This window comes from Micropterus salmoides, unplaced genomic scaffold (assembly GCF_014851395.1).
Source record: "Micropterus salmoides isolate LMB-PRFRI ecotype aquatic unplaced genomic scaffold, ASM1485139v1 Ms_hic_scaffold_14, whole genome shotgun sequence".
NCBI classification, from domain to species: domain Eukaryota; kingdom Metazoa; phylum Chordata; class Actinopteri; order Centrarchiformes; family Centrarchidae; genus Micropterus; species Micropterus salmoides.
This window is the reverse complement of record NW_024040485.1, coordinates 25,768,050-25,791,902: the sequence shown is the minus strand read 5'-3', so window position 1 is coordinate 25,791,902 and position 23,853 is coordinate 25,768,050. Positions and strand designations below refer to the sequence as shown.

General features: G+C 41.0%; 1 protein-coding gene across 5 annotated transcripts in view; it reads left to right on the top strand.

The window, feature by feature from the left end:
* The window catches only part of rnf220a (ring finger protein 220a), a 169,021-nt gene that overhangs the window by 133,712 nt on the left and 11,456 nt on the right, over positions 1-23,853 (top strand). For 3 of the 5 annotated variants that reach the window (XM_038718762.1, XM_038718763.1, XM_038718765.1), the window contains exons 5-11: positions 858-953; positions 3,871-3,913; positions 6,450-6,574; positions 8,085-8,214; positions 17,226-17,418; positions 17,556-17,611; positions 17,850-17,961. In XM_038718762.1, the coding sequence (XP_038574690.1) occupies positions 858-953; positions 3,871-3,913; positions 6,450-6,574; positions 8,085-8,214; positions 17,226-17,418; positions 17,556-17,611; positions 17,850-17,961 (755 nt within the window). Of the gene's footprint in view, positions 1-857; positions 954-3,486; positions 3,713-3,870; positions 3,914-6,449; positions 6,575-8,084; positions 8,215-17,225; positions 17,419-17,555; positions 17,612-17,849; positions 17,962-23,853 lie in introns of those variants that run through there. The other 2 variants (XM_038718764.1, XM_038718766.1) reach the window with 2 other exon arrangements.

Genomic DNA, 23,853 nt, shown 5'->3' with positions numbered 1-23,853 from the left:
TTCATCCTTTACTCTTCAACTCCTTTCATTTCTTACTGTACAAATGCCAGTACAACTGCTTTCACCACGTAGACTTTAGCTTACATTTTGACTGCATTCATCTCTTTCTCTTCAGCTGCCACCTCTCCTTTCAGCACTCACACAGATTACACTTCAAACCCATTCAGGTCTCAGATCTTCACCGTTAAACAACAAGACTGCTTCCGTTCTTCTAACTGCCACAACTTCCAGTGTTCATAAACAACTCACAACAACTGCTTTCCATTACACTTACACTTTAGTCAACACTTTAACTGACATTGTCTTTTAGTTTCTTTACTTGAGCTGCCACTATATTTCTTTTATTTCGACCGACATTTCAGCTCCTTTCAGTGCTTGAACTACAGTTGAATCTTCAACTCCCATTCAGCACCTACATTTCAACTGAAACTTAGCACTTCCTTTCATTTTATGTCTTTCATTATTTGTATTTTCATTACAATTTTAAACTTTCAGAAGCCAGCACCTGGATGTTTTCTTCAGAAATAAATGTAGCCTTTTCTAGTTGTTCCATTGACTTTGTAAAGACCTTATGGACAATTATTCAAATTATCTTATTGTCAAGCTAAAGTGTAGGAGGTGGCTTGCAGGAGGGTTATCTCTCCAATAGTGAAATTGTATCTGTATTCCTAAAATATAAATTTATTTTTTGAAACAGCATTACTCTTGCCATGTCCATGTTTATTGATTATTCCCATCCGTAACTGTCAAGCGAGGACAGGTTCTGCTGTAATCATTGCTCCAAAGGTGATAATACATCAAGATCTGCATATAGACATTTTATTTCTCTCTCTCTCTCTCTCTCTCTCTCTCTCTAGTCACTGCTGTTGTCGGTGCACATCAAGCGTGAGGGAGAGTCTCCCGTGGTCTCGCCCCTGTCCTCTGAAGACATCCACCACTCCGACAGATACCAGGTCACATTCTGGGACACACACACACACACACACACACACACAGAAAGGTTGCGCCTTTCACGTTTGTGCCTTAGGTCACTTCTCTAGAAAAGTATCCAGCTCACTTTCTCTATCATTTTCCTTCTTTTGTTTTTCTTTTCAGTTATAATAAAATGTATCCTGTGTGTCCACAGCAGCTCCATATTTTGACACACTGTGTATTACTAATAAGGGATAATAACCGATGACTTATATGTTCAGTAATGACCAAAAGAACCGCAATCATCTATTACAGTTCAGGAATGTAGACCTCGTCAGGTATTATCACCTGCCAGCCAATCAGGGTTTCCATGGTGTAATGGTAACTCTAAACACTCCTTTCCCACTTCAAATGCTATATTCTGTTCAGTTAGGCAATCTTAAGCTATTATGTTAGTCATAGGACCTAAAGCACAGATCTAATTAAATTATACACCCTACCTACTCTGAGATTCCACTTGGTCAGATTTTTTAATTTGGTCTGACATTTCAAATCATCAACTAATATGGGAAATTTCGTAACACACACAACATGCATCGTTGCAAGGTAACTATACATTTATAGGAGGAGCTGCATTTTATTGTTCAATATGGGATTCTGTGGAACATGGTGTTTAATGTTTTAAGTTGAGATGATATTAAAATTGTAAAGCTCTTCTTCTGTTCTATTTTATTTTGCTGCCAATCAAAACTTGCTGTGATTCTTTCCTCTAATCTTATACGTTCATTTAGTTTAATGTCAAAATAGGTTTAAAATGGAAATGCAAGGCTTTTTTTTGCTGTATACTGTAGCAAATCACAAGACTTCTATAATGTATTAAATCAAATTGAGAATTTCACAAGTTATGACAGATGTGTAACAGTATGGCAGAGAGTTATGGTGGATTGTGGTTTTTTTTTGTCCGCTCAGCAGTTAAGTTGACCAACAGGCCAATCTCCTTAAATTTCAGATATCTTTAAAGCCACCCGGACTGCTTTTATCTCTTAAATTCATCAAAGTTTGTTCGGGTAATTCTTCTGGCCATGATGTATCTCTAGGTTAAGTGGGTTTCCCCCCTTACACCATAAAATAAGAACTATTAAGTCCACACAGACGTTACATCCATACGTTCAGGATGACACATCTCATAAAGACCTTATAGCGATAAAGTAGATTTTCTCATTAAGTGAAACTGCTGAAATCACCTTATATTATACAAATGATTAAGTCAATGGTGACTCTTTTTAACACCCTGAAAATGAAGCATAATGGCAGAATTCGCCACCTTCTCTCTGGCTGTCAGTCCGTCTCAGTGCTCTTTTCCTCTCTACCTCTTCCCTTCCTCTAAAAACCTGACCTACCCGCAGCCATTCAGTGAGTGTGTCATAATGATACAGTAGTAGTGGCGATGTGAGGCAAGTGGGCCTATAACTCAAGTGACAGCAGGGAGGGGAGGGGACAGAGGGAAGGAGTGAGGAGACGGATGGAGGGCTAAGACAGAAGGAGAAGGTCTGACTGCTTGTCGGCTCTCACTGATGGACGATGGGCCAACGGTGAGAGGACTGACCGCTGCCTTCTCACTGTTGCCGTGTCAAAGAGAGGGCATCCATTACTGTGACTGGGAATGCTTTAGTCAGCATATAGCTAAAGACATAGGCCTACGGGCCTCTCTGGGTTTGAATCCCAGAATACCCAGGATGCAATTTTCCGCAAGAGGCAGAAGTGAAGAGGACAAAGAAATCTGACCCAACTTAATATATTTCTCACTGCTGTAGTTTTAGTTATAAGACTACTATGATACAGGGAATTTACCATAGGTATCCTGAACCACCTAAGAGCCCAAATGCTCAACATTCACTTAGATAAATTAATAATTGGGTTCTGATGGTGCAGTGGATAAGACAAATGCGTTGGTCCGAGAGACCGGGGTTTAATTCCCACTGTGACACATCCACCGTCGTGTCCCTGAGCAAGACACTTCTCTAGTTGCTCCAGCGGCTGTACAACATCTGGCAGATATATGTCATGTTATGTGTATAGACTTTGGATTAAAGCGTCAGCTAAATGAGTAATTGTAATGCAATTGTACAATACAGTTGCAAGAGGTGGAAAGTAACTAAGATAATACCTTGGCAGGCCTACTTTTACTTAAGTAGGATATTGAATACAGGGCTTTTACTTGTAATTGAGTAATTTTACATATTTGTATTGGTACTTTTACTTAGCTGAAGCATCTGAATACCTACTTCTTGCACTTCTGAAGAAACCACAAGAAACCAAGAAACTACATTTAAAGCAAATGTTCATAAACACCAATTTGTCAGCTTGGTAACATCTTTGACAATATTGAGTAAAATATTATAATTTTTTTTTTTTTTAGCTTATATAAAGAGTCGTAGTTAAAGTAGCAGTGCAATAGTATATCAAACACTAAACCCAGTCATTAAAAAGGAGACCGTTTAATGAAACCCGTTGCTTCCCCCTAGCGGTCGAGATCCGGAACAACATGTGACGTTTCCCCACTTCCGTCTCCAGCGCGTCACATGATCAAAACAAACCAACATGGCGTCGAACATGATCAGCTTCTACCTTTACGGGCGCCACTTTCAATCCTTTTCCATCCGTATTAAATAAAAGACACAACCTTTAGTTTGCAGTGATGTACAGTATCTGGAAACACAGTAGGGTAGTTTGCAGCAGTGAGTTTTAGCGGCGGTAGAATGAGCTCACAGTTATGGAGGAGGTGGAAAACAATAGAGAAGTAGGTTTGTTTATAGTGCCCTAATCCCAGCAGACAAGCCTTCAGCATCCAAATCAATCTCGTTCTTAGAAGTTATATTTGTACTTGTAAACATATCTTAGTGTTTCTTTATTATCTAATGTATATTTCCTTCCTCTTTTTTTCCCTTCTTCTTGCAGACATTTTTACGAGTTCGGGCAAACAGGCAGACAAGATTGAATGGTATGTAACGATACACACACAACGTTTGATCACTTCAGTGAAACTTAATATTGCTTAGTCATATACATTATATGGCTCTGACAAATTCATTTAATTTATATGTGGTTTTACTGTAGAATAGAATCAAAGTTATAACGTCAAAGGGTTCAAGGTTCATTTATTTATCACTGTACAACATGGGGTAATAAAAAAATGCATCACCACTTATAGATCAGGTAGAAATAAAATGGTGGGGGAAAAAATTAAGTGTAAGATATATTTTATTATATAAAGCTGGCATTTATGCATCAGTAACTTATATTTCCAAAAGTTAAATATGAAATGAAAAACGATGGCAAGAAATGACACATAATACCACCGGTGTCAAGGCGCAGGAGCTAAAACTGTTGTGTCATACAATTTGACTATAATGGTATTTTATTAACCTGATGTTTAGACACTTCTGAAAGGTGTTGCTTGTTTTGATTAAATGGAACATATTTCACTCCTGTGTATATGCTGGGGTGTCAGGTGATGCTGATTTTTGTTCGTCCTTGATGATGTTATGTGAGGGACACCTGTGGCTCCCACAGAAGTTTTTTGGTTAATTATTCTGAAGAAGAGCAGTGTATGATAGTAACTTATCCCATGGGCTAAGCTTATCTTAGCTCTTCGTTGCCCCAGTTTGTACTTTTTATAGGTATTGCCATTACAGTCACAGAGCTAAGCATCTGTTTTTCCTAAAAATATTTACAAGTCAATCTTTCAGACACCCAGATGGTTGGTGAACATACTGCTGTTGTTTTTCACTGTGCCATTTTCACAATCCTCAAAGTTGCTCAAGCAAAAACTTTTTTAAACCAGTTTTCTTGTTGCATCTGTATTTTCTAATTCAGGCGGCCAGACATTACATACCTCCTTGTTCTTTTTGTAAAACACAAGCAACATATACCAATATAACTATAGTAAAAACTTCAATTTTGGTTCCCATTGAACACAAATGTTTGCCATTTCCGGCTACCATCTTTGTTTGCATGAAGAAAGAGAGACACTTGGATAGAATGCAGCCATCGTATATTATTGCTAACACCTGTGCTTTTCCTGCTATGACGTGTCAAAATGTCTGCTGTGAAAAAGGCCCATTGTCCTATCAAATAATGCTAATGCTAATTTCTTAAAAGGCCATATATTCATGTTACCTTGTATTAACCAGCCTCCACTGAATCCACACATGGTGACAAAGGCAACATTCCTCCATTTTCCACTAAACAAAATAATGTTATCTGGCTGCTTTAATCTTCAGGGTTGGACCTAAAATTGGTTGCAAGACAAGAAGTACACTTTAGCTTAGTTTGAGAAGCCTGGGTACTGAATTTCTGAACATGATCTTTAATGTTGAACAGAGATCAGAAACGCTGTCACAGTTTTAAATGTTATACAAATGTCAGTGCTGTTTCTTTTGCCATGCTACTAAATAAACCTGCTGCTTTAAAATTGCCTACTTTTCTTCAGTCCAGTAAACGTTTGCCGAAAATACTTTTTGATTAAGGGATATTAAAGCAGTGTAAATCAGGAGCTGCTATTATCAGCAATATGTTAGTATCAGTTGACTCTTATCACATTGGTTGTTATGCCTATCGCAAGAGCCAACAGACTGATAATTCAGTCTTTTTAAGTTGGAACCCATGACAAGAACCAATGAAGACTTAGTTTAAACTTCGCCCTCCATTACTTTCTTTCTGCTCTCATGTGGAACCAGGAATCATTCTCATGTGGAGTATAATGGCTGAGGGGGGGCAGAGATCCCTGCCGGACCTAATTAGTAGCCCTTTCCTTTCCCTATTTAACCATGCTCCCCTCGATTAGCGTCAGGGGAGAATTGGCGAGGAGGAGGAGGAGGAGGCAGTTTCTCTCTTTAGCTCTCCCATCCTCACTCCCTGCATCTTCCCCTGTAGTTATGGCGTATACCCTTATGTCCTCCCCCTCCTCTCCCTCGCCATGGTCCCTCTTGGCCTCCTCTGCTTTCCCAGCCAGCTAAAAATTAATGTCCCCACGCGCCATTTGCAGTTAAGAAAAAACGACAGAGACTCGGGGCGCAATGACGGCTGTTCTGCTCTGTTAAATTTCTAATTAAATGTGTGTGTGTTGGGGTTGGGGGGGGGGGGGCGGCTGTGACAGGGGAGCAGGCCAGGAAAGGAAGGAGAAAACAGAGAGAGAGGAATTGCATGGATGTAGAGTGTAGGAAGGAGATTGAGATGGTCCCGTCTGGCTCTTGTCATTTCTTTCTTCACACATTTCAGAAGAGCCCAAGTTTAGCCAGCTCAGCTTATTCTCCAAATGCTCCCTTGCAAGATTTGATAACCGAGGGCAGGCCTTTTGGGGAGCTACATTAACATTAGACATAAATTCCCCTCAGGTCTTTTTTTTTTACAGTATCTCCTGTGCCTTGCAACCAGCAAAGGAAACATTCTTGAAAACCTAAATGATTATAAACATTACAAACTGAATTGACATTAAAAATGTGTCTCTGTCTTTCTCTTTTGACTGCCATTTCCAGCCCGTATAGGGAAGATGAAGAGGAGGAAGCCTGAGGAAGGGGGCCAGGTATGTCCGCTGTGCAGCGCCCCATTGGCTGGGAGCGAGGAGGAGATGAGTAGACATGTGGAACAATGCCTGATCCAGGTAGTACAATCCTGGCCCCGAAGCCCGTCTACCTCCAGTCGGATAGCCTATCAACCCTTCTCTTCCTGTAGATGCTGATCAGTCACCTCTTTTCTTTCTGTAGATGCTGATCAGTCACCTCTTTTCTTCCTGTAGATGCTGTCCAACAACTTCTGTACATTAGTGCAGAAACCAACCAATAGCAACTGTAGTTTTCTAGATATTGACCACTTCCTAAGCTCCTTTCTGTGGCGGTACAGCATTCACATCATATGGGAATTACTGTCTGAAAGACTTGACAATTAAAGTATTCACATGTTCATCAACACACTTTTGGTACTGACATGAACATATTTTTCATGTAGAAAGCTTATATCTGCAGTTTATCCCATATGATATGGTTGCATCTTATTCATTGGCATGCAGCTCCTGTATGAGCACAACTGTTACAGTATCCATAGATGAGGGCCAATTTGGTTTTGCTTGCTATATTTGAAGCAGAAAATATGTAAGAGTTATAATCCCAGTCACCACCTCTTTGCAGTTGTCAAACCAATGATTTTTTTTTTCTGTCAGAGTTGGTTGCCAGCCGTTTTCTCTAGATGCTAAACAGTAAAATTTTTTCCTTGAGTAGACCAAAGACAACAAATCATCACCACCAATCACTACTCCTCTATCTCACCTCACTGACTACTGTACATTACACTAGCTATAGAGACACTAATACTGCTTTTTCGCTAGCATGCTTTAGGTGTTCCACTGCTGTACCATGCCACGTGAGCTGTGTTTTCATTACGTACTGGAGTCCTGCGCTGATCCGTACAGTATCGAGATGTTAAAGTCCTGCTCGCAAACGACTCCAAAGCTACTTTCTTCTTATTCTAATTAGTGATCAATTTGCTAGGAAAAATTCGGATCTCCATCTTTGTTATTTTATCAAAACAAGAGTGAGGCATTTTTTGGGAACTTATCATTTCCTGCTGCAGCTTCATGGTAAAAGATGAAAATATTAATACAGCTTTGGCCAAATAGCAAATTACCTCCCAGTGTAAATTTCTAGAGGAGTTTAATTCTAAACCAGTTGCAGCAAGTTAAGTTAGCCACAGCGCATTTTTGTCTGGAATAGACTTCATTGTTGCAACAACAAGCACAATGACAGCCAAACAAAACTAATGAGCTAACTGAGCCTACCATCTGTTGTAGCTATAGAGATATGCTACAAAAAGCAACACAAGTTGGGTATTTAGTGCAGTTTCTGCAAACCTTAAACTTTGAACATATGATTCAAATAAGCAGGGTCTTTCTTTTTTGTGTCCTATTGACATTTACCAACAATACAGGTACTTATGACAGCTGGTCATGCTATGGTACAGATAAAGTGTGCTATGGAGATCTGGCCTATCTTCTACACCACTATTTAAAACAGTAAAATCATGTACTTACTTGTAAGTTGAAATCTTTGGTACTCTGTGAAGTTTTTGCTTAGATTAACGTGTGTGTGTGTGTGTGTGTGTGTGTGTGTGTGTGTCAGCGTGAGGGTGCCTTAGGCGATGATGACTCAGCCGACATGGATGGAGAGAACGGGCGGGGCTTTGAGGAGTATGAGTGGGCGGGGCAGAAGAGGATCAGAGCGACGGCTTTGTTGGAGGGAGGCTTCAGAGGTATGAACACACACACCTCATCTCATACAATACTGTGCTGGTTTTCATTTCAGATCATTCTTTTCAGCAGCGTTTTCAGCTCTTGCGTGTGTGTGTGTGTGTACGCTGTGTGATGGTGTAGGTGTCCAGTGTCGTCTGCTTGTTAGATGACTGACTGACCTGTCCCGGCTCCATGGTCGTGTCCAGTCACAGCAGAGTTAGCTGTATGTAGACGGGGTCAGCCCAGACCTCCTTCCTTTTTCTCTGCCTGTCTGTGTCCTTTGTTTCTCTGCTCATCCATCATTCCCTCTGTTCCTGCCCAGTGTGAGCAGTGTTAGTTATATGAGACCGATACTGAATGTAACCAGGGAGCTGTAATGGTGCCAGTAGTCTGGTGGCAGTGTAGGTTGGTCCGGGGGCTGCCCAGCTCAGCTCAGCATGGCTCGGCCCAACACAACCCTCTTAACAAGAGGGAAGGAAAACACATTTAGCTGGGCAATTGACCTGCTGCTCACCACTCGTGTGTGTGTGTGTGTGTGTGTGTGTGTGTGTGTGTGTGTGTGTGTGTGTGTGCGCGCGTGTGTTCGTGCGCGTGCATCCAAAAATGCAATTATAGAACTGGATGGGAGAGCTGGTCACTGGGGAGCATGGCTGCACACCTGCAATGCTCCCACTTAGCTCTCTGTCACAGTCTCTTTTTGGTCTTTCTATTCAGATTCTTCAAACTTGAAATGTTAGTATCTTTAACTAATTTCACTTTCAAATTTTCTTATTTAGAGCTTATTTAGATTGCCCCGTGGGGATCTGGATAAATAACACGGTAACAATTTTATGTAATGCTTGCACACCCTTCAAATATAAACTATATTTAAGTAATTTGAATATTATCCAGTCATTTACTGTATCTGCTAACTCCTTCCTTCCTTTAATTTATGTGAGATCTGAGCTAACTCACTGGACATAAAATGACATACTAAGATTCAAGATAACTCTAAAACTTTGATTTTATCAAGCAACATATTAACAAGATTAGGGATGTTTATGCTATTATTCAGTTTCTTAACCACTGTGAAGAGAAGGAGCTGAGTTATTTAGATTTTATAAAGTATGCAAATAGTGCTGCAACTAATTATTGATTACTTTTTAATGCATTGTTTAGCCTATAAAATGTCAGCAAACAGTAAAAAATGCCCAAAGGTCCAAACAGTCCAAAGGATTTTCAGTTTATAATTCCACTATATATGACTGTACCTTCAAAGACGGCTGCAGCTAATTCCCATTATCCATTATATCTGGCAAATGTTTTCTTGATTAATTGATTGTTTATTTAATAAATAGCTTCTTAAAAATGAAAAAAATGCCATTCACAATTTTAGTCTATTTGCTTGTTTAATCCGACTAAAAGTTAAAACCCAAAGATATTCTATTTGTTTCCCATATATGACAAAAGAAAAAAGAATATGTGTCATTTTTGGTTGAAAAGTAACAAACTGTTAATCAGTTATCAAAACTGATTGTGTTTCAACACAACAAAGCCTCCATGCACAAAACAAGGTCAGAAGAAAATGAAGAAAATGTGCTATAGTATGCACGGCTGTGCCCATACTTTTAGCCACATAATCTGTAAAACAGAAAAAAGCATCAAATCCTCACATTTGAGAAGCTGAAAATAACAAATGTTTGTCATGTTTGCTTCATAAATGTCTAAAATATATTTTTCAGAATTATTGACTAATTGTTTCAGCATTATATACAATGATGCATTTGTGATGAGCAAACTAGTGCAACAGAAACAGTTGTAGCTGCTATACTTGAAGTTACTCAGTAACACAGTTTTTTTTAGTAAAAGCATAACACTGTTTGATTAGTCCTTATGTCTTTGCTAGAAGACCCTTTCCTCTAAGCCTAAAAAGTCTCTAAACAAGACATACATTTTATATCTATTTCCCTCGATGTTTGAATATATGCAGTTTGATGATTTAAACTGCACTGCGCTCCACATTGACCTCCCATTGTGTTTGTGTGTAAAACGTGGAGAGAAAGAAAAACAAAGGCAAACCATCAAGATGTGCACAGATGGAGGTAAGGAGTAGTTGTCATTTCTAAGAGGCTCTTTCAGACTTTCTTGGCTCTGCCTCTGCTTTCATCTGTCCCTCTTCCTGCTCGCCTCCTTCTCTCCCTGTTCGATCCGTTGTTAAACACACACATGCTGAGCCTCACCTGCCTCCCCCTCTTTGCAAGCCAGAGAGAGAAGAGACAAGACAGATCAATGTTGAAATCTCAACTAAACCGCGCCAAAGAGCAGCTCGTGGGGTGGGAGGTGGCTTCCCCACCCGTCCATCCATCTCCTCCATGCTCCTTCCATCTCTCTATTCACGTCGTTAAACGAGCAGACACAGGACCCTTCTGCCGCGCTCTAATAGGGCACCTTGTGATGTGACACAGATAACTGAGATGGCCTGGGGAGAGTGACTTGAAACACACACGCACACATTTTTTGTCTTGAAAGCTCCTCAGTGGTTCTAACACTCGCAGCTGAATCCTGCAGACTCTCGAGAGCCAGCGGCCGGCTAGACGGATATAGGGATGTTGCAGGGGGTCTCCTCAGCTGGGGGGGATGAAGAGACGGCCTATCCCTCTGTGAAGTTCCACCATCCTTCCCTCCCTTTGAGAGCGCAAGGAAGAAAGGCAGAGCGAACAGTGCCCTTTCAAGGGGAGGAGAGAGAGGAGAGGGAGGAAAAAAATCGAACAAGATCAGTTTATGATTCAACTCTGTTTGAGGGAAGACTTCCCTGTGTCTCGCACCGGCTTAGCCGGGTTGAAAGGACCCACAGCACAGACAGAGAGCTTTCTTTATCTGTCTACTGGACTGTCTGTCTCAATCTCTGCTTCATGAGCTGAAAAGCAACTAGAGTTTACTTCATAACTTTGCAGGATACATTAAAAAGTTTGCATTTAAAATTAGATTGTTACAAGTAAGTTTTAATCAAAATTCCATGTCTAATTTTAAAAATCTTTTTTTTTATATTAGTGCCAGTATGAGACCTCTAGTTTTGGTTGTTACAGAAACTTTATTGATCGCTTAGTTACAGAAACAATATTATTGTGCAAAACCATTATTTTCATTTAACAAAAATAGTTTCTCAAATATCATCAGCAGCAACACAAAAACTTTGCCAAATGTAGTTTTAAATCAGGAACTATCGAATCAGGCAATAAGTAAAGAAGATTACAAATCTGACTTCAAGACTTGGATATGTAGGAACACAGTGGTTCATTAGGATAAAGGTGAGGTTTAAGACAGCAGCGTCTTTGCAGTCAATCATGGCTTAGACAATTCAGACCATGAGCCAAAACTTGATTTTGACAATCAATGTCAAAGTAACAGACTGTGAGAAACCTCTTCACACAAGTAATCCATAATCTTACTCTTTATAGCCACAGACAGATGGGAAGGCAGACAGGGTGGCAGGCAGACAGATCCTGAGGTTTGATATCAGGCCGTCCTGAGAGACAGAGGAGAAGAGGGGGATTATTGCAGGTTGAGATGGCCCTGAGGGATCGAGACGAGGAGAAATCTCTGCTTTGTAAATGGACTTCAAAGATGGCCGTCTCATGTCTTTGTGTCTGTGTCCCTTTCCCCGTCTCTTTCCCTCTTTCTCTCTGACCTGTAAATGGCAGAAAGATAGTGTGATGACCTTTGACACCCCTCCTCTCTGCTTCTTAGAGAGTCCCGATAATTGCTATGGTGACGGGATGTCGCCGAGGTCGGTCGATTGGTTGATCTGGGCTGTCAGTCACCCTGATGAATCCTTTGATCCTTCCTGCCTCTTCAGATCTGCACTTGTAGGGTTGTTGTGGTTACATGCATGTAGATTGAGCGACTCCTGCGTTGCTGTCATAAAGCATGTAACTTGGAGGATAAAATGTGTAGTTAGTATGTTAAGAGTCAACGATATTTAGGAGGTTGTTATAATGATGACAGACCAGGGTGGCCTTGTAGGAGTCGGTGTGTATTGATTATGCCATGTCTAGTAGAAAAGAGAGGAAACAGTTAATTGATCAGGACTGGTACAGTAGAGAGTAGAGTCCGACCAATATGAGATTTTTAAGTCCGATACCGATTTCGATATTTGAGGATTTTAAAATCCGATTGCCTATATATCGGTCGATATTCTTTCTTTTACATAACATATTATCCCTAACCTTTATGTTGAGACCTCACCAAGATACCATGACATAATGCAGTTTAAAAATAAACTTGTATTGTTAGAAATAGTACTTTGAACAAAAGTATGTGGTGTCGGAACAATAATGCTGCGATGATGTGTTGAGAGGAAACCCGCTTGACACTGTTCTTGATCATAAAAGTTTATTAAATCAAGGAGTTCAGCATCAATTACAAGCTCTTTCGCTTGGAGAATGACCCAGCCCGATGGCCACTCTGTCTCTCTGTACATCAAACATTGCTTATATAGGATATGTTTAGGTATCTGTTAGGTACCATAGAAGGGTTTGAGTCTGCAAAGTAAAAGGTCAAACCCATAGAAGGGTACAGTACTATTTTGAGGTAACAAAACAAGGGGTTAAAGGTCAAATCCTGTAGAAGGGTTCAGTCCCTACATAACCACCAATCACTGCTCTCCTCGTAGAAGGTCACTGACCCTCTGTCCTGCTGCTACAGTGCTATTTTGAACTGTTATGAGTCAAATACATAAATATTGGATACTACAAGTACAACAAAATATATTAAAGTTTTGATTTGATTTGAGTCAAATGTATAAAACTACAGAAAACATTTTTAAAATACATACATTTTTAAAAGAGTACTACTACTAATGAACATTAAATAGTGTATGTATTGTGGGGGCCAGCGAAACAAACTATTAAAAATACCAGAGGAAACGCTGCCCTTAAATTAATCTAATACTTCATGACTGTCTACAACGAGGACCTGCAACTATGTTTTAGATACTTGTTCAGCTCACGTTTATTCACAGGTCCCCTCTGGTTTAATCATTTCTGACACGCCTACTGTAACTAGAGACACTACAGTGTAATTGCTCATTAATGTTAGTCTCCTCCACTGATTGAACTTTGTGGCTAATTTAGCAACAGGCAGCGTTATCTGCTGTTGGTGATGTTAGAAAATATTTTGAAGTAATAAATTAGAGGGAATTGAGAGGACCGGTTGCTTAAACTGACAAACTGTTTCAAAAATAAATCTACAGTCACGTCTGTCAGCAGCGTAGCCTCCAACACTAGGTTACCATAACATAAAACCCAATGCTGTGAGCCAGGAGAGGGCAGTGAAAAACGGGAGGGTTAGGAAGAGGAAAAGTGTTGAGGGCTATTTTTATTAATATTTAAGTCATGTAATTGACGTGACAATTGACTCTCTGTTTCTCTTTTTTTAATAGTCATATCGGCTGTTATAAACGCCGATGCAGATAATTCTGCAAGTAGCTTATATCGGACGGTAATATCTGCAAAATGATGAGAATGTCTGGCTCTAGTAGAGAGAGAGAGAACAAGTGATGGGTAGAGAGAAAATAGTAAGAAGATTGTGTAGAGAAATGTGAAAGAATAAAGGTAAAAGAGAGTGATGACGCAAAAAAGGAGGGAAAAGAAGGTGAGTAAAGGGAGAGAGGTGAAGAAAAAAGGGGGGGGTGTCTGTGTATAATGTGAGTGAAAGGCAGTTAGAGTGGGGCTGACCTTTCCCTGGGCAGATTAGATTGGCCTGCCAAGACTGCTTAGAGGGACATATAAAAGCACTGGGAACACACACACAGAGCAAACAGGCACACATACATACTCACATTAACACGCCTCTGACATGTACAGTGTGTACATATGCACAAATTAGGCCATGTGAAATCCAGTTTGGAAGTAGGCATGCATTTGTGTACCCTTTGAAAATACAGCATCATATTCATGTTTAAGGAGATCATTGAAATGTCTGAGACCTCTCATGCTATTTTTAATTTGTACTGTATTGTATTTGACTGTAAATCAGGCACGCCCTAACTCCTTTATGCACATCTTAAAATGAATCTTTAATGTTTAACAAAGACTCAAGGTCCGAAATACCCACAAAGCGCCAAATGCAGGGACATTTTCTGTTTGGCGAGTAAATCTCAGAATCTGCCATGGTTAACGTTTCTACTAAAATTGTCATGTAGTAAAAAAAACAATGCGGAAAGTCTCTACCGTGTTTTGGTCTCATTTAGGCCTACAGGTGCGCTGCTTCTGTCCTCAGAGTTTGACAGACACACACACTACCACATGTGTTTTTACATGTGTCGAAACCCTGCCGCAAAGTGTGGTAGTGCGCCAAGGTATGGTAGTGTCGAGTTTTCAACACGTTCTCATTCTGCAGTCAATTTAGCGTTAGTAAATATGCAGTTATTGCTTAGACGTTCAAAATAAAAATAAGTAAGTCACATTTCAGATGAATGTTGCAGTTTGGTTACGTTTAGGCACCAAAACTACTTGTTGAGGTTCAGGAAAAATTCAAGGTTGGTGTTAAAATAAACTTCCTTAAAACAATCAGGGTTGACTGTTTGCTTCACACAGGAAACAAACCCCCTTCTGCTGTGTGAAAGTCTTGTGTTTGACCCATTACTTTTATGTTTGACGCTTGAGTACATTTAATCGCAAATACCTAAGTGCCAATCTTTTTTTTCTAAATGGTTTTAGGCGTGCATTTACGGGTAGGTTTTCCACAGATCCTTTTTGGATCATACACTTAAAAACCTTTACCTTGAGAATTATCAAGTCCTCCAAGCCACATGTCCATGTTGTACTTCTTGAAACCTGTTGTTGTGGCCAGCTAGCCGCAAGATCAATTGTTTGATCAGTTGATTTAATTATGCCCCAACCACCACTACAACACACACTACAGCCTTCTTGCACCCATTAGTGCTATCTGGTTTACTCTTGTCTAGTTGGTCACTCATTCACAGCTGATGGACGAGAAGCTTCGTACCTACCTTCACTAGCATGTCTGACCCTGGGGCACTGTGGGTAGGACAGCTCAAGCTTCTTTCATGGAAATAGAAAGCAAAAAGACCAACTAAAACAAACAAAACTATTTGTACCACCTCGTGTGTACCTTAAATATGGACTAAAACTCCAAGTGTGACTCACTCGTCACCACAGTGTTGTAGGGGACTTACTGTAGGTCTGTGAGTGAAGATAGGAAAACAACTGCAAAACATAAATGAAGTCCAAACATTTCACCATGCCAGTACTCTGACTGTATAATGTAAAATCAGCTCTGTTTGTGTTCTGCCATTCACTAAAAAACTATAGCCTCAGTAGCTGAGTAGAGCCGGCTAGAATTACACTGCAGAGCCATTGTTCCCATATGTTCCCCTCTGCTGCTGAAACCAAATAAAAGTTAAAAGATCTTTTTTATTTGATCACTAAAAACCATGGGCCTGCTGTAAAATGGCTTCGCATTGGTGGCTTGTTTTATCACAATGACTTTCAGTCGTTCCTTGCTCACATTCTCTCTCCTTCCTCTTCATTTTTAATTTTTTCTAGAGTGAGAGTGAAATGAATTACAGAGTTGGGTAGGAAGAGAAGCGGCGGCAGATGTTTAAATCCCAGAAGAAACTCCGGGAGCACTAGCGACTGATTTGCACTTTGACAAAGATACTATGGTGCTGTGAGACAGTGTAGTACTGAGACCTACTGTTATAGGAAGTCAAGTATCGAGACTCACACATACTGGGACAAGGGGTTAAATAAGATGGCTGTCAACTCTGTCTAGTTTCTATCTGGTCCCCCCCCCCTCACACACACACACACTCACACTCACACACACACACTTTTCACATACACACAGAGCACACTAGTCCAGCTGGGAGCTTGTAGAAATTGGGATAGGTGTAAATAAGATGGCTGTCAGGCTTGTCACTGGTAGACCCACAGAGACACCTTCAGAGTCACATCTTAAGTGAAACACAAGCGCTCGCGCACACACACACACACGTACCTGCCTTCAAGTGCTCGAATAGTCAGGGTGTAAGTTACATACACACGTGAACACTCCTGCACACACCTTTACCTACCATTGCGGTGTAGATAGACATGGTGTAAGTGACAGGTAGACGGGCTCACGCACTCGTGCGGGCACACACACACCTTCAAGGGGTTGGAGAGACAGGGCCTAAGTGACAGAGGGACAGACAGTCTCAAACAAACACTGAAGAGACGCCTCTAAATGACGGACACACACACACAGCCGGCTCTGTGGATAAGTGGAGCTGAAGGGAGCAGTGAGGCAGCGGTAAGGGTTTGTCTGGGCGTTCATCACTGGGTTTATAGAAGTGCCACTCACACACACACTCCCGCTCTCCCTCTCTGTCTCTCAAAGATTGATGGGTGAGGTGTCTGTCTTCATCTCTTCACCTCATGTCTAAACACTGTCTCTCTCTTCACCTCCCCTCTGACCAAATCTTTCTCTCGTCTAACTCCATCTGAAAATCCTTAATTGGTCAGGAGAACGTATGGTTTTAAAAGAGATAAATTTAAGATCGTCATGTTTGTCTCAAAAACAGTTAATAGGTGTCTCAAAGAGGTCGTCTTTTTCCCTCTTATGCAGGGTTATTATTAGTTTGATTGTTTTTATTTTTTCTTATATTGCTACATTTCTAAAATAATTTTCAGGCATATCTGTACATTGTGCAGTTTCACCTAGATATGTGACTTGTAACTGTGACCTGTAACCTGCTTTGAAAAAAATGATGTGGCATGTTTTAAAATGTGCAGATCGGTCTGTGCAGATTTTACTCTGTATACATAAAACCCAAGGTTATTTTATTTCTAGTATCTCGTTTAGTACTTTTAAAACAAACTGTGTGTTTATTTACAGCGTTATATGTTGAAATTTGTATTGTAATAGGCTGTATATTATCTTATTGGGAGAAAGCTGGTAGTTCTATGTAAAATAAGCCCATCGACTCTTTGACTATTCGGGGTCAGCCCTACTGTGCTTAAATATTTTCTTAATATTATTTTCACAGGAACAGGTTTTGCCACGTGTAGTATCAAGGAGAGTGCGGCAGACAGTGACGCTGACCTCGATGTGGACGGAGATGACACCTTGGAGTACGGCAAGGCCCAGTACACCGAGGCCGATATCATCCCCTGCTCTGGAGCTGGAGAGGACCAAGGAGAGGCCAGAGAGAGGGAGGCGCTACGGGGAGCCGTTCTCAAGTACAAAGCCTTAACTACTAAAAACTTATACACAGTCAACCTAGCAAAATGCAAACTTTGCTAAACCGCTGTTAGTGAAAGATGATAAAACGTTAAGGCTCTGTTCATACCAACATTTGTGTGTCTCTGTGTTGCAGCGGTGGGATGCCTTCCAACAGAATAACGCCTGAATTCTCCAAATGGGCCAGCGATGGTATGTAGGGCCAGAAAAATGTTCCCGCTTGATCTACTGTATAGGCAAAAAACAGCACTTGGTAGTTTTTATTCTCCAAAATCTATATCTATTGGATTTGTTACATACCAATCTATTAATTTTGTCATTGACTGACAGTTACTCACGAAGAGATAATTAGCATTGCAGCTCTTTGCTAATTGCAACTAGGGAAGTCACCATCCAGTGTTAATCATGTCACCTGTTTGTGTGTTTACAGAGATGCCTTCAACGAGCAACGGAGAAAGCAGCAAGACAGACTCCAGCACTCCTTCATCCTCCTCCTCTTCCTCATGCGCCCCGCGCACCTGTAAAAACAGTGAGATTGAAAAGTAGGTTACACATATATACGTGGACTCACGCACGCACACACATCATGATGTAGTTGTAAAATGTGAGACAGAGAATGACTTCCCATTGTAGTATCAGACAGAACACACACACACACACACACACTCATGGTGATTCTATGACTTTCTGATGAGTTTTCTTACTTGTGGAGAGTTGACTTGTAGAGGGTCATACATTATGCATTTAGTGAGAATTCTGTTTTTTCTTTGTGTGAAAGAAAGGGAGAGAGAGAGATAGGGAGGGTCTCTCCAGGTATTGATTTTTTTCTGCAGTCATGTTCTCTCAGAGCACAGAGCTGCCTTAGAATCGTTAATGGGGAACAGAGACACATGCAGATACTAGGCACACACTAGTTCCAGGGCAGCAGTGTGAAAACACACGCAAATGTTTGTTCTCACTGATGTACACACATGCCTTCAACACTGTTTATACGCTGAGACATGATCCACGGTAAACAGCTGAAACTGAACATCACACATGTGGCATTCATACAGGTAGCACTTGTTTTATGTACTGTTTGATTATGTTTGATTATTGGATATGGGGGAAACAAATTACCCTCATGGCACGCAGTGTTCAAAATTACACTAAATAATGAACTATAATTCAAACATGGAGGGGGGGGATTTCTTTCCACTCTTCTGCGTTTGTTTCCCCCTTTTGGCACTCCACTCAAGTTGATTATTGCAGATTTATTTTCTGTGTTGTGAAAGCATAACCCTAAAATATGTTATTTCATAATCGGTGCCTCCCCTGCCTCACTTCAGTGACAAGTTAACGGGTGACTTCTCAGATTTGCTGTTGTGGTAAACTGAGTGCGTTGAAGCAGTGAACAGAAATGAGTTGCGCTTCGTTCTCTATTTACATTATGTTAGTTTTGTTGTTAAAATTTGAGACGCGACTCTGTAACAGTTTATAGGCTCATGCAATTATCCTGGATGCTAAGAATAAATTGATTGAACTGATAAATGTGATTTACTTCGGGGATTTCACGATGGATGATTTGAAGGAAGGTCTGGCAGAAGTACTCCAAAAAAAAGTCATTCCTTTAAAAGATGTCACATCGACCTGTATGACTGCAGCTGGAGGCTGGATTGGACAGTAGAAAAACTCTCTTCCGCTAGCTTCAACACACACACACATATATATATATATATCACGTATATCACACACACAACTTGCCCTATCCATTAGATCACCCTGTGTGTGAAAGGCCAGCACTCAGTAATTCCCTCATTTCCATCTCCTCATCCATATTCTGCCTCAAGTAAACAATCTCTCTCACACCCACACACACCCTGTCCCCTGCATGGGTAATAGAGGTCAGCTCATTGTAAGCTCGAGAGAGAAACGTCGGTGGGCAAGCGAGCAAAGAGAAAGAGGGATTTGGTTGATAGGCTGCTTCTGCATGTCTGGCATATTCTCCTGTCCTTTTGCCCCATGCTATTACGGGCGCACACACACACACTGAGCTGAGGTCAGTGTGCTTGCTTCTTTCCATCCTAGCCCTTATTTCTTAAAGTGATTTCCTTTGTCCACCTTAAGTGCCTTTTGGAATACTCCCTTAAAATACCCACTCTCATCTCATTTCCCTAACCTTTCCCTCTTTAGTCATTTCTTCAAAGTATTACAAGTGTTCACAGCATTATTTCTTCTGTTACTGGAAATTGGCTAGCAGAGCAGTAAACTTATGACAGAATGTGATTTAGGAAAGTTTAAAAAGCGTGTTTACTAAAAGAAATATTAAATTTAAGAAATAACTTGTATGTTTGTGATTGTGAAGTAAGTATTTGACATTTTTCCCATCACCTCTGGGAAGGCTTCACGTGATAAATGCTTCATTTAAATGAATCAATCAGCACTCAGTGCGTGTGTGTTCTCCATATTAAATATCAGCAGATGGGATAACTGGTGAAAAAGCAGAGCAGCTTTAAGTGTATTGATCAGCAACAGCACTGCAAGGCAAGAGGTGTGTGTGTGTGTGTGTGCGCGGGCGCGCGTTTGCTGAGTTAGGAGATGCATTGGATAATTTGTTGTCTGTGGTGTGATCGTCCTTGTTTTACTTTGTGTGTGTTTATGTCTGAGGGAAAGAGATGTAGACAGGGCAGTGTGTCTGAGAAGAGAGGCAGTTGGACGGTGCTGATTTACTCACTAGTGTGCACACAAACACACGTGTTGGTATGTTACTGATATCAGTGAGGTGGAGATGCCCTCCACGTGCTGCTTTGTTTGCATAGTACAGCCCATATATGTATGCTGCAGATTGTAATACAAATATTCTTAAGTGATGATCGAGATAAGCACTCACCATATTTCTAACACTGATATATTTAGAGTTTAGCAGACAGCTAACAAGTTTTGTCAGATTTTCAGGTTCAAAGCCAAGATACACGGCCAATGGATGAATTATATATATATATATATTTGTCATTGATGTTGAAAGTAGAGATGCACTAATTAGATCCACCAGTTCAGTATCATCGCAAATGCTGAACTTATTAACCAGATCGGGTGTCGGCCAGATGTCACTGATCCACATTAATTTTCTTTGTCAATGTCATTACAAAATATCCGTTTTTCTAATAATCAGCCACAATCATTCAGTCAACACAGGCCGTCACCTGAGTTTTAATGGCTACACCAATCCCTTTCTCCTGTTACCTTGCATAAATAGGACACCAACTATTAGACAAATTTATTTCATGAGATGAGTGTTTAGGATCGGTATTAGGAGTATTATAAGTCTGTGCATCCCTAGTAAAAAGTCATCATCTACTGGGAGCTCATTACCAAGGGGTTTCTGAAGAAAATGTGATGCTATGACTTTGTTATGGCCAAATTGTAGGGGTGTGTGTGTTGCAACATGATGTTCTAGCTGAGGTCTTAGTGGCCACCTGGAGCAGAACATGCCTTAATCTAAGTATCCATTTAAAGGGAGCCAACTAGATGCTGAATGATTGCATTGGAACAAGCAGTCAGCTGGCTGGCTGGAACAATTCCCTGCCTCACTCTGCTCCGCTTGCTATAAATGCACGTATTTGTGGAGCTTCTGTGCCCCTCCGTCCCCAAATGAAAATGAGATTTGTCTCCTTTCGTTACATTGATACATTGTACGTGTGTACGTGTGTGCCGTGTGTGTGTGTGGCTTTGCACAGGGCAGCGTTAGTGAAATCTCTCTCTCTGTCTCTGATCCCAGATGGGTAATGATCTGGTCGCCTCCCGGGGTGTCCTCGTTCCCTTGCTCATTCCCCTGCAAGATAAATGAGCTCTCTCTCTCACTCACACACACACACACACATACACACATAGACACGTACAACACCGGAGACGCTCTTTCCCCTCTAAGATAAATGGCCCCTCCAATGCCGCCAATGTGATTGCTGCCAAATTTGGTGCTCCAGCTGGAACAATGCGGAGAGATTTCCATGTGGTTTCTGCAAATAATTGAATCTGTCCTCAATTTGGAAGTGATGAAGCTAGATTTTTACCACATACACACACACACTGTCTAGTGTCTCTCGCTGCCTTTTCCTCTGTCGTTCCCCTCTTTATTGTTGTCGCTAAGTCACATTTCTCTCTTTCTTCTCTTCTTTCTCTTTCCCATTTTTCTTTCCTTCCCGTCCTCTGTCTTAATTTTTCTCAGGCTCCTACAAAACGCTGGCCCCCATTCCCTTTTGCCATCTGAGACCTGCACACACAGACGCACATACACATCTGGCTGAGGCAGGGGAAATCAATAGTGACTTAAATGTTTTATCATGGTCTGTCAGTGTAGTTAAGGCCTCGGTTAACAGGGTGAAGCAGAGAATGATGCTCTAAAGGGATTTACCGCTGCTATTTTTTCACAGCACATATGTGTGGGAGATTTATTTCCCTACCTGGTGATTACAGTATTTGCCCAAGTAGTTTTTAAAAATTAATTGTTATATAATTTTATCATTTGTGTGTGCTCTGAGTGATGCTGAGTGAGGCCTAAATGTAGGTAGACAGTAGATTAAGACACAGGGCTGATTGAGATGGATGGTGGTGGTCTTCAGCTACACACAGACACACAAACACACACTAATGAAATGAGAAATAGCCCCACACACATTGGGGACAGAGCGCTAAATAGAGGGGAGGCACGGCCATCTATCTGTCTCTGTCATGCTTTCTTGCTTGCTTGTCGCCATAGGGATGACTGGAGATGGAAATGCCCTGCAATTTCACTTTCTTTCACTCACATACATGCACACACCATTCAGAAAGCCCTGTGGGGCAGTAACTAAATTGGAGGAGCATCTTGTGAGAATGGAAGTTGTATTTATGTCTTATGTAGGTCCTTTAGTTTTATTTTGCCATAATCTGCTGGCCTTGATCTGAATGCAGATCAAGGCCAGCAGATTATGCAGTTTTAACAGGTTCAGTTAAAACCCATCAAGCCAGAGAGACCCTAGTCCCCCAAACTCTCAAACACAGAGAAAACAGATGCACAGTACATACCAGTAAATATCCATAAATGGAGGGAGACGCATATATATTCAGGCTGTTGTACTAAGAACAAAATATTTTCAACAGAGTGCAATGGCATACTCACTGCAGTATTTGATGTAGACTGAACATTGTAGGTTTGGGTTCAGACATATTTTCATTGGATCCAGGTTGGCAAAGTACACAGATTGCGGATGGTATGTTTTATAGCAGCGTAAATAACATTTGGCTCCTCCTTGGATCCACATTCATAGAAACTTAACTGCTATGCTGATTAGAAGCCAACCCAGACAGACTGTTTGTGTATATTTCCGGACCCAGGGATACCTTTTCCATTTTAGGTTGTAACCCAAATTAAACTGTAAGTCTACATGAAATGTTTGCTGAGACTGGGTCCCAGAGTGACATAAATCTTTGTGCTTTGGCTCCAAGACTGAAAAGGTTGAAAACCCCTGAGCCAGCTTAAATCAGTGACACACACAAATAGCATAAAGACCTTAAACTCAAGGATTTTTACCTGTGGTTCTTGCTGGTTGAAAGGCTGTTTATCTCTCTATGTGTCACATTTAGCCCCAGAGGGTTGTCTTTCCTTACCTCGGCCCTGTGAAATCACCCTGTTCTCTTCCTTTTCACCTTCATTAAATCTCTGCACCTCCGCCATTCCCTTTTACTTCCCCCTCCACCTCACCCTCTCCCTGTTTAGATGACCACTGCTGAATAAAGAAAGATCAGCTCTATTTATAGCAATGGGAAATTAAACAACTTTTTAAATGTGATTTTCTATACATTAGCTGTGCAAAATGAATGTTCATTGTAGCGATAGAAAGCATAATAGAGAGGAGACAGGAGAGGAGAGTGTTGTTGGGAGAAAAGAGAAAGAATCAAAGGTTGTTGTTTTTTTAGTCTCAGTTCTTTAGCTCACTTCGGACAAGGAAGGAGAGCCCCTTGGCAGAGTTTCGTGCTCAGCTTTATTGGCGCTGTTAAAAGAAAGAGACAGCCTTGTTTGAGGGACAACCCCCGTCCAGTCCCGTCCAGCCCAGAGTCTACTGCTGCTTATAAGCTAGCAGGCTAATCAAGGCTAAATGACTTTTTACAAGCTCAGAACTAATAAGAGGAGAGGTTAAAGCAGTTTATAGGGCATGGAGTGGCGAGCCAGGCTGGGAGTCCAAACTAGGTCTTTATAGACACAGGATGGTGATGGGGTTACAGGGAGGAGCTAGAGCAGGTCACCTCTTCCCAGAGACCTTATGGACGCAGCAAAACCTTCAGCTACATTTGTGGTGGCAGAAGAGCTCAGTGTCCTTCAACCAAAGGACGTCCCTGTGACGACAATCAACCTGCTAAAATGTTCTTGACCAAGACAAGTCCCGACTGGCCTCAGTAATGCTGCTCTGTAACTGATC